Below are 12,184 nucleotides of genomic sequence, written 5' to 3'. Positions count from 1 at the left end.
TAGCAATTCAGTTAATGTTCAAAACACAATAATCACAGTCAAGAGAGTAAACAGAACATCACTATCTTGCGCCGAAAACAAATATATTTGAAGTTCATAAGCAGATCAAGTATGCACTTATGTAAAGTCGTTGCTAGGCAGGTCTTGTAGGCATTTGTTTCTCTGGCCGAAGAGTAAAAGGTGACGTGAATGAAGTCTTAGGAGAACAGTGTAGGATTTAATTTCGTCAAAATCAAAGTGGATATATAGGTTTTAAAATAATTTAAAACGTTAAAAAAGAATAAAGCCAAATAAAAATATATTAAAAAATGGGAAGAAATAATGAAAGAAATACGAGGTTCAACTCGAAACAACTTGCCGTAGTAATTGATAAAGAAATGATAAATAGAGAAAGGGGGTGGGGAACGTTTATTAGAGGGTGGTGATGGTGGTTATTGTTATTAGAGGAAATACAATTGGGCAACAATCCTTTATATAACACTAATTCGAGGAAAAAAGAGGAAGAGAACCGACACTTCGAAAAATGAAGATATCGGTTAAAGGAAGACAAGGGCCACGAAGGGCGTGAAAATGAAAGACTCCCTAGCCCTCGCAAACCTAATAGCATCGGGGTCGGAAAAGAAGTAAGTGGAAGCAATACCAGGACTCAGCTAAGGGCCCCGTGGTCGCCAACCCACGCTCCGAAGTTCAGAGCCCCTGGGGGATGGAGGGTGGGAAGGAAAGAAAAATGGAAGGGGTCCGATACTTCGAAAAATGAAGATATCAGCCAAAGGAAGACAGGGGCCACGAAGGGCGTGAAAATGAAAGACTCCCTAGCCCTCGGAAACCTAAAAGCGTCGGGGTCGGAAAGAAACAAGAGTTAACCAAGGGAGGTCGGACAAGATAGATGAAAGTGAGGTGCCTGGCACAAGTGGAAGCAATGCTAGGACTCAGCTAAGGGCCCCGTGGTCGCCAACCCACGCTCCGAAGTTCAGAGCCCCTTGGGTGGGGAGGGGGGGAACTAAGGAGGATCAAGGGGGGTGTTGCGGAAGGGGGAAGTAAGAAAGATATACCAGATGGAGAAATGGAAAAGGTTTTACTGAACAACAGCTATGAAGAAGGAGGTACTGCATCTTTTTAGTGTGATAAGAGCTCCGTGTGAAGGATGTTCCCAGACATCCGAACAAATAGGTATAGTAATAATGAAGTCAGTTTTGACTTGGATCTTCTGTCTATAAGTACTGGCTTGGGTTCACTATGGTGCAACTGTTGATGAAATAAAACATATTTATTTGCTTTTGGCATCAGAAAGGGCATGCAGCTGTAAAGCTGGGCCAAGTCTGCATCTAGTGTTGACCCCAGTAAATTGGGGGGGGGAAGAAAAGACATGAGGAAGATTATTTATTTATGAATTTTACATTCCAATCACATGTGAAAGACTTCATTCTGACTTCAGTGTACAGAAGTCCACTGAAACTTCATTCTTTGCCTCTTTGGTGCTAAGTAAAAACAAGTTGTACTTATTTGCATTTCGTAAGTAACGATCAGATTGTTAAAACTGTTGTTAGGCAAAATAAGTGTTTGTGGAGGTGGTGATTGTTTTACAAGGAAGTACAGTTGGGCAAACAGACTCGAAATAAGGCTTCATATCAGTATCCTGAATAAGAAGTTGCCATACTGACAGTAAATACTAAGTGTGCTTATGGCATTCTCCTCATGTGTGTGCTATGATTGATCAAAATTTAATTGTTATAATCCATCATGAATTTGTCTCTAATGATATTTAATTTGAACCACTGATTGGAGAGAGAGTAACATTGCAGACTATGAATCTCATTGTTGAATCTGTATTTGCGGTTGAACTTCTTACAAAATTGTACAAAACACTATTTTAATCCTCTTAGTCAATACTATATACTTTTTACATCCAATTAAGATGAAAGTTCACACTTAGATAGACATGTTTCGGCCTGGCATTGGGTCATCCTCAGTAAGACATGTATGATGTATTAAGAGGCCTGGGAAGTGTGAAAATGTAAAAAGTTGCACATTTTTTAAATTGCAAAATATTCCTGGGAGTTTTGCTGCATCATTTGTGCTGTATAAAAATATTTAAAGAGACCATGCGTCATTCAGTTCAGTAGTGCCATGCCCCTCCTTACAGTCTTTGCTTTTCTCGGCAAGTGTGGTGTTGAAACTCCTTGGTAATTTTTGTTTATGCACGTAGTTATGTTGGCAACGTGTCCTGTGTCTGCATTTTGCCTTTCTTTTGTCTCAGTTTTGTTCAGCGGGAATGCTTCTTTATAAACAGCAACAGTTATTAGGTTTTACTTTTGTAACTTATTTTGCTAGTGGTGTTTTCTTTCCAAGTGTACTTTAGAAGTTATTTAACAATGCTGAGAAGCAGTAGACTGTTTAAAAAGCGTAAATTCTGCGGTAATAAGCATCTAAATAGTAGTAGTAATGACGATAATCTGTGCACGTCTTCTAACCTACAAATACAGCATGTTGAAGAGCATGAAAGCAGGGAAAGTGTTTCCAGTAAGAAACTGTCTTACTTGAAGGATGAGTGTTCAACTGATGGAAGCAGTGAAAGTGTAAATAGTGGTAATATTATAATTAGTGTAGATATATTATCGAGGTTCATCAATGAGAACAAAGATTGTACATATTGTCAGTGTGATGGATCTATGTACATATCTGAAGATAATAATGTTAGGCTAGGTTTGTCTTCTAAGTTGATTGTCTAGTATGAAAACTATGATTTTAGTGCTTCAACTAGAACTTCAGAAGTTACGAAAGATAAATTCTATGATATTAATTTAATAATGCTTTATAGTATGCATTGTATAGTTTGTGCAGAGATGTTATGTGGAATGCTAGATTTGCCACCACCACCTAGGAAGTTTAGTGATTTCACTGACACTTTGAAAAGCCACTTGTTAGAGGTGAGTAAAGAAAGCATGGCTAATACTGCCAGAGAGGCTTTGGAAGAAAATGGAGTACGGACTTAACTGTTGCTGTAGATGGAACATCGCAGAAACAAGGACATACTTCATATCATGTTGTTGTTGCAATATCTGGAGAAACTGGTTAAGTTTTAGACTTTGAAATCTTGACAGAACATTGCAGAGGGTGTAAGTTAAATACAGTACAACATAAATGTGTCAAGAACTATGAGGGTTCAAGTGGAGGCATGGAATCTGTTGGAGCAAAGGAAATTTTTCTTAGGTCAGTGGTAGAACGAGGTGTTCGGTATGTGAATTATTTGGGAGATGGGGATTCGAAGGCTTATAAACTAGTTTGTGACTCAAAACCATATGGGGCAAAGGTTCACATAGAAAAACTGGAATGTATAGGCCATGTCCAGAAATGTATGGGCTCTAGACTCAGAAAGCTGAAAAAAAATTTGAAGCGTAAAATTCTGGAGGACAAGAAGGTAGTAGGTGGTGCAGGCAGATTGACAGATAGTGAAATAGATTTACTACAGAGGTATTATGGTCTAGCTATTAGACGTAATACACACTCTTTGAAAGCAATGAAGAATGCAATATGGGCATCATTCTTACATAAGGCATCAACTGACACCCACCTGCAGCATGTGCTATGCCCCAAAGGTACAGAGTCTTGGTATGGGTTTCAGAAAGCTTTATCACTAGGTACAACATACCACATACAGTAATAGAAGCTATCAGACTAGTATACAGGGACTTGACAGATGACAAACTGTTGAAAAAATGTTTGCATGGAGCCACTCAGAATTTGAATAAAAGTTTTAATTACTGCATTTGGAAAATACTACCAAAAACTGTGTTTGTAGAGTATGACAAGGTGGCAATAGGTGTCTGTGATGCTGTGGTGACTTTTAATGAAGGGGAAGTTGGTAGGCTAAAACTTCTGGAAGAGATGGGCATAAAATCTGGTTTCAACACCACAACTGCTTTGCGAAAAGTTGACAAGGAACGTGTGTCAGATGCCCAAAAAGCTGCCAGTCTGGCATCTAAAGAAAATAGAGTGGAAAAAAAGAAGAGAATCAAGACCCAGGAGCCACCAGAAGCAGATGATGATGATTATTCAATAGGCACTGATGTAAGTTGTAATTGAAAGTGTTTTCTTTCTCAGAACCTGTTAAAGATAACACACTGAAACTTAACTCACATGCTGCATACATGCTACGTTATGTACTGAAGTAGAATTGAGAATGTAAGTTAAGCAGTTTGAAAAATATTATTTTTTTCTTATCAAATTTGAGGCCTATTTTTGGTCATAAAATACCATGCACAAATATACAAACTTAAAAAAAACATCTGTTACAATTAGAGCAACTATTCTACTTCCATAGCTAAATAATACTGTCACAATTAAGTAAAAAAATTAAAATTAAGAAAGTGTATACTTTTGAAAAAAAGGAGCATGAATTTGCGACTTATTTCTGTGAATTTTTCAATCCGACTAATATTTGTAACTTAATAGCTAAGAAGAAAATTGAACTAGATCATTGATACATTGTGTGCTTATCTGTCAGTTTATGACAGGTTAAATTTTTAATCTAATACATTCATAAATTCCAGAGAAATTTAATATCGAACAAAGGTATACGTTTATGAGGGTTGCATACTTCCCAGGCCCCTTAAAAAAAATAGGAGACACACCAAATGATATGTTACATAAAAAGTTTTTTAGAAAGCATAATGAAAGTTAAAGAAAATGTGAAATGTTGATCATTAAAACAGTCTTATTGAGCTGGAAGTCTTTCTGTTTCAATGCTTTTGTTGCCCTTTTCAACCTTAATTTGATTTGTATTATCCGTTTTACAGACTAAAATTAGGTGGTTCAACTTCAATAATACTAATGTACATCAGCCCATGTTGGAACACAAAAACTAAGCCAACAGTATACAGATACCAGTTGATCCATACCAAAGGACAACAAAAGCATTGAAACAGAAAGACTTCCAGCTCAAGACTGTTTTAGACTGTTTTAACGATCAACATTTCACAGTTTTTTAAACTTTCATCATGCTTTCTAAAAATATTTTTACCTGACATATCATTTTGTGCCTCTCCTATGTTTTTAATACATCATACAATGTCTTACTGAGGATGACCCAATGCCAGGCCAAAACATGTCTATTTATGTGTGAACTTTCGTTTTCGTCTCAACTGGACGTAAAAAATATACAGTATTGACTAGGAGGATTAAAATAGTTTTTGTACAATTTTGTAAGAAGAAAGTAACATTTCAGTTGTTGTTTTAAACAGCAGTATCCAAAGGTTCTGAGCATCCATTTATAAAGGTAGCTGTTGTTGTTTGTTGTTGTTTGTTCCATGAAGGAGACCTAGGGAATGAGACACTGAGTACTGTGTGTTACAGGATCCTATTGGAGAAAGGAGCCAATCCTAACCAGAGAGACTCCCTGGGCAACACTCCCCTGCATCTTGCTGCATGCACAAATCATGTTGGAGTCGTGACTCTACTGCTCAAAGCAGGTTGGTGCTCATTGTTTAGCTGTAAAATTGATATTGCCTGTGTGCCCCTAGAGTAACTCTGCTTTGTTTTTGTAGCTTCAAGGCTGCACCTCGAAAGGGTGCATTGAACCTTCTCAGAGGAGAAGCAGTTTGAAAAGGCACTCGTAGCCGTTAATTACAGTGTATACCATATCCTACCCTTGGGGCTGTTGTCTCTTTCCATTGAGTCCTCTCTTAACTCTTATTTTTCCTGATATTTTGGGCAAGCTTTGAGACAGTCCACTCCCACACAAGAGACCTTAAACTTGGGGAGGAGGGTCCATCGGAAGAAAGGAGATGTAGTCCTTTCAATAAGAAAGTGAGAAATCTGTTTCCTTATACTTGAGCAAGTATTAGTCAAGGTTCACCAGAATTTTCACATGATAGATGAAACATAATAATAGGACAATCTCCAGATCCACCTGTGTTCTTATTTTGTTGTTCCCTCTTGCTGTTCTTTCATTGTGTTCATCTCATTGTGTGTTTCTATCTATATATGACATGAGGCCACTTCTTTGTTCCTTTCCAGTACTTGCATTCTGAAAGAGGATTCTGATTACTGTATTTTTTAAAATATTATTTTAATAATATTTGATTTGGGTCACTATGGACCACAGAGTAACAACTTAAGTATATTGGATTCATGTCCATCTTCTTCCACCCTTGGTTGTGATGTTTTGCCAGTATTGCTTCATTTGATATTATGATAATTATTTAGGGATATTAGGTCGTGTAATAATAAATACCAGCTGACACGTTTCAATCCTGCAACCAGGATCGTCTTCAGAGCAACAACAAAGCAAAATGGCTACGGTCTCTCCATAGTAACCAGACTCAAGATAGAGAGACCCTGTTAGAAATATAGTTCATTCCAGGGCCTCCAGAGTCACGGAGAAAGATGTTGACGAGTTAACTATGGAGGGTAGCCATGATCTACTCAGTATATAGCCGTCACCTTTGTTAAAATTATTCGGGCGTTTAGCAATTTCTATCGCCTCACGAATGATTGTGGGAATAAAATGTTGGCATGTGTCACGTGATTCTCGTCCTTTGAATCTGGCCTTCTTGCCATATGTGCAATCTGTCACGGATAGGATTGGCAATATTCTCAGAAAGCACAATATCAAGACAATTTTTAAGCCTAATATCACCATAGGCAATTGTTTGCGATTTGTCAAAGATCCTATTGGTTTAAACTGCGCTGGAATATATATGATTCATTGCTCCTGTGGATCGGTTTATGTCGGCCAAACATGTAGGAAAGTAGCAACAAGGGTTAAAGAACATCGCAGGCATTTACGTCTTTGCCAGCCAGAGAAGTCTGCTGTGGCAGAACATGCCTTACATAATGACCATCAAATAGTTTTTGATGCAACTTCTGTCATTTGTAAAGAGAAACATTTTATTCCCAGAATCATTTGTTAGGCGATAGAAATTGCTAAACGCCCGAATAATTTTAACAAAGGTGACGGCTATATACTGAGTAGATCATGGCTACCCTTCATAGTTAACTCGTCAACATCTTTCTCCGTGACTCTGGAGGCCCTGGAATGAACTATATTTCTAACAGGGTCTCTCTATCTTGAGTCTGGTTACTATGGAGAGACCGTAGCCATTTTGCTTTGTTGTTGCTCTGAAGACGATCCTGGTTGCAGGATTGAAACGCGTCAGCTGGTATTTATTTATTATTACATGACCTAATATCCCCAAATAATTATCATAATGTCATTTAGTGGTCATGAAAGTCTACGTATTAAGATTGCTTCATTTGGTTGTTAATTAATTTGCTGCATTTGGAGGTTCCTTCCTCTCGGGAACTCTTGAAGTATGATATCATATGTATGATATTGTTTCTTTCCTGAATATCTAGACGGGTTTCAGAAGCATCTAGGAACAACATTCTTCCCTTCAAAGTACGTCTGGATCTTTTGTGTAAGTCTTTCATGGTTGATCCTTAGGAGATGCCCATAAAACTGGACTCTCCTTTTCCTCATGGATTCCACAATTCAATTCCTTCCATTTCTTTGTACAGTTCATTGTTTGGTCTCTGTCTCCATTGTCCATTAACATATCTAGGCCCTAGAATCTTCCTTTCCTTCTTCTATAATTGTTCTATCAATCCTCTGCTTGTTAGATCCAATGTTCTTGTTTAATCACTGCATTATAATTTTGTTCTCCAACTGATTGTCTTCGTGTTGTACCCATCCTTTAATTGGTATGCCAGTTCCATCTTTCGGATTCTCGCTTTGATTGATCCCTTTTGTAAGCCATTGCATTGGATCATTTCCTCGAGATGTTCGAAGCTTTTAATTTTCTCTTTCCTCTGTCTGTGTTCATTATTCTTAGAGCCAATTTTATATTTGTCATCTATTTTGTTTTCTCAAATGAGATCTATATTATTTTTTCATACATAATTTATGCCCCTGTTGGAACACTTTCATCAGTCATATACATTAAAGTCTAATAGTATTAGAGTCAGCTATTCAGCTTCTTCTTCCTCTCCCAAAACTTCTTTTTCCTGTCGCATACCAGCCAACTTCCCCGATTTAGGCGGGAGATTCCCGATTTTCGAGTTTTTCCCACCTCCCGATTATTCTGTTATTTCTCCTGATTTTAGCTTATTTTTTGGTGTAACTTCAACATTTGTTTTCAAATCCCGCCATTTCAGATTTGTACGTTCCATTGTATTTTACTAGATGTATGTTGGACATCCTATGGCTGAATTTTAATTGATTTTGTAGGGTATGCAGCAAATTTGCCATCAGAGATCTTTTACAACTTGTCATGGTCACCCTTGTAACTATTGTAATTAGTCATATCTAAGATTCGGATTTGGACAGTTTATGGCTGAATTTTAATTGATTTTGTAAGGTATTCAGCAATACGAGAAATACGCACAAATGTGTGATGTTTATTGAAAGCTGTATATCGCGACGCGTATATAGATTGTCAATCTCTCATTCTCGCATGTTATGTTCATGCTCATTCACGTCAGTCTAGTCGATTTTAGAGACTAATCGCTAGATTTGAAGTCTGTTTTAGTAATTTAGTAACAGAATTTCCAAGATAGTGATTAGTGACTTTTCTAGAGATTTTAGAAGCTATTTGGAGAAAATTCTGGCAAATTTTAATTTATTACTTGATAAAAATAGCATTAGCTCGACTGGTGGCCATGATCGTTAAGGCGCTGAAGTCTAAACGGTCTGACACTGAGGTTAGCCGGTTCGAGTCCCGTTGGTCGAAAAAATTTTCACCATCAGATTGTTGGCCGGCTGGGTAGGGGAGGTGGTGGTATACAATTTCTAATCACTAGATTGCGTGCCAAAAGCCTGGATTAAATTCCAAACCTCTCCACATTGCTCATATGGAGTGAGGGCATATGACGCTGTTGATAGTGATTCGTCCGTCTGATGGAGACGTTAAGCCTTGAGCAGACCCCTTGGTGCTATTTGACAGGAGTAGGCTATGTGCCGGCACCGGGTTTCACCTTCTCCCTACTATCATACATCACGACACTCATTTCATCTCATTAACTCCTCTGATGAGGTTGACGTCAGGATGGGCATCCGGTCATAAAAACCCGCCATGACAGATTCATCTCACCTCATACCCGACCCCGTAGAGAAACGGGACAAGGGTTGGACAAACAACAAACTTGATAAAAGTAGCATTGCACTTAGCATAATCACGTTATTCAATATATTAATCTACACATTTGCTAAGTAACGGCATCTAAATGCATGTCTGATTCACACATGTGGAGCATGAGTTTGTACTATTTGTCAGAGACCAATCATCCCACTCACATACTTCCTGTGAGGGAATAGAGATGTGTAATATTTAGGCTTGTAGCCTTGTATAGCAGCAGTCGGATTTTGATTCAATAAGTATTATAATATATATATATATCATCGTATTCCTGTGTTGTGAAAGACATATAGAATAAGCAGTTTTGACCAATTGTATCTCCTGATATTTTACTGATTTTCGTATAAAAATATCCTGATTTTTGGTTTGCTGTCAGACTGACTGCCTTTTGGTTGTCTGTAATGGTGTACTTCCTTCGTTCAAATGTTACGAGTTTGAATCGTAAGTGTTTATTCCTAAGAATCCTCTTCTCTGCTCTGCCTTCAGTTTGAATCATTGATAAATTTAATTCTTCTAAATCATTCATGATCTCTGTGAACCAAGTGTTCTCTGTTTTATTTTTCCAGAAGTAACTAAATAACTGCTTTACTAGTCAGGTTTCTGGCAGTCTGAAAACATGACCAAAAAAAGGCAATTCTCCTTTTTCTGCATTTTATCTATTATTGATTCACTTTCACGATATACCACTTCATTGGATAATAATCTCCATTGGCTATCAACTTGGTGTTTCTTACTGACGATTGTCCTGATGGTACTTCTATCTACTTTCTGCAATTTATTGGTTGTTGATTTAGTCATAGGATATAAACTTCATGGTTTTGATCCGTACTGAATTGTGATCACAATAATAATTATTAAATTAATATCGTATGGTCCACCTTTTTCAATAATATATTATGCAATATTATTGAATTACATTACTAAACTAGGGACTACTGTAGTTCCAGCCTTGGCTGGCCACCTTCAGCCTTAATGTAATACATCTTGACATGAAAACTAATGTACAAACACACAATTAACATTAAAATCTGGGATGAACTAAGTGTAAAATCTGAAGAATAAGTTAGGCTCTAAATTCTTAACACACCGGGCGAGTTGGCCGTGCGCGTAGAGGCGTGCGGCTGTGAGCTTGCATCCGGGAGATAGTAGGTTCGAATCCCACTATCGGCAGCCCTGAAGATGGTTTTCCGTGGTTTCCCATTTTCACACCAGGCAAATGCTGGGGCTGTACCTTAATTAAGGCCATGGCCGATTCCTTCCAACTCCTAGGCCTTTCCTATCCCATCGCCGCCATAAGACCTATCTGTGTCGGTGCGACGTAAAGCCCCTAGCGCAAAAAAAAAAAAAAAAAAAAAAAAAAAATCAAATCTTAACATCTGGAGTATGCTTGTCATCCAGACTCTTTCTTATATTGATATTCGTAGAACTGTTCCATCACTGTTCATCATTACAATTTCAATTGCAAAACGGGAACTGGTAAATGTTGATTCTGTAGTCAGATCATCAATCACCAAATTTACTTGAGTGGTGTTAGCAGTATGCAAGCCACTGGATGCCACTGTAAATAACCACCAGCTGACGCAGAACTGCTAGATGGTGTTTCCACATCGACCAATGTACAGTAAATAAAATTAAATGAAATGTTCCAGTAGTGCTTGTTAAAATCTTGCTGAAATGCTGTTCGACATTGTCTGGACGGCACAAGAAGATATAGTTAAAACTGACACATTCTTAATTTGTGGCTGGTATAAATTCGCAATTCACTGTGGTGTCCATGAAGTTAACCTGAATAAATGAGAGATAAAATTAGATAAAATTAATGAATGGAAGGAGAGAGTGTGTTAGTCAAATGGCATAGGTTATATGAGACTTACCTCTCTTGTTGCGGCATGTGGTGCGTGGTGTATTGTTGTGTGCCTCATACTAACGGTTTTGAGATTCAAAGGAAAGGGCAAGCGAAGAGGTCGGGGAAAGGTGGGCGGGGAATTAACGTGGGGCCGTAGGATGTGGGAAAAGAGATGGCTGCTGAAGAAAGGTGCTGTGAATATTACAAAAAAATGAATTATGACTTGTGGTTTGACGTTTCTAAAAATGGAAAGTAGAAGGTCAAATAAGATATTTGGCTTTTCTGAAATGTCATTAAGATTATGATTCGGGTTAAAATATTGATCTATATTGAAACAGGAACACCCGTACTTTAGCTTAGTGGAGAGCGTGGATTAACGCTAAGGCGTGTACGGTTCATGCTCAGAGAGTATAAGAGAGAAGGGTAGTGCAATGAGTTCATTTTTAAAGTGAAACTTGCAGTTTATTCAAGAAAACATAAAAATTATATCACCTTTTACAGATAAATCGTTTGATTGTCCTCAAAGATGTGGAGAAGGCGTCGTCCAATGAAGGGAGTAGAGAAATGTAAGACGTTCGCACAGAATGTCAATAGAATCTGATACGACACTTCTCTACTGCACTGCAAGTTGTGCGAGACACTGTTTATTAGCCGAACAAGTTCCACTGTAAATGGTGCTGGACACACATTACTTTTGGAAAAAGAAATGGATTCAAAATCACAGTTCTGTGAAAATAATAGAAATCAATACTGTTTGTGAAATAGTCACTGGTGAACTCGAAGTGACAGACTACGAAAATAATCTGGAACTTTCTGATATTCAACTGTATACAACTTCACTCAATCTCAGTGCAGAGAAGAAAATTAATTAAGTCCTACGGACACAGTCTTTGATACTGTTTGTAACGAGTACGGAGAAGCAAATGCAATGATCTAGCACACACACACGTAGAAATAAATTAAAGTCTCTATGAAGACAGTAAAGAAACAGTTTGACTCTTAATATGCGGTCTCGTGAAAAAGAACCAAATTCCATTTCGACACAGTCTTAACCAAATTTCACATATTTTCTCAGAAATAAATTCTCGACCGAGGCACAGTTTTACACGTAGCTTAACGCTACTTCTCGGCAATAAATGTAGACACAGTCTTTCATGAGGGGAATTAACATAGTCCCTTGAAAAGAAATAAAGGTACCGTATTT

At 37.8% G+C, this 12,184-nt stretch overlaps 1 protein-coding gene across 2 annotated transcripts in view; it reads left to right on the top strand.

The window, feature by feature from the left end:
- Positions 1-12,184, top strand: part of LOC136857392 (ankyrin repeat domain-containing protein 54) — a 179,082-nt gene that overhangs the window by 68,995 nt on the left and 97,903 nt on the right. For both annotated transcript variants that reach the window (XM_067136027.2, XM_067136026.2), the window contains exon 6: positions 5,353-5,468. In XM_067136027.2, the coding sequence (XP_066992128.1) occupies positions 5,353-5,468 (116 nt within the window). The remainder of the gene's footprint in view (positions 1-5,352; positions 5,469-12,184) is intronic.

Source organism: Anabrus simplex, chromosome 1 (genome assembly GCF_040414725.1).
Source record: "Anabrus simplex isolate iqAnaSimp1 chromosome 1, ASM4041472v1, whole genome shotgun sequence".
NCBI classification, from domain to species: domain Eukaryota; kingdom Metazoa; phylum Arthropoda; class Insecta; order Orthoptera; family Tettigoniidae; genus Anabrus; species Anabrus simplex.
The sequence above is the reverse complement of the archived record's forward strand: the minus strand, read 5'-3'. Positions and strand labels throughout refer to the sequence as shown.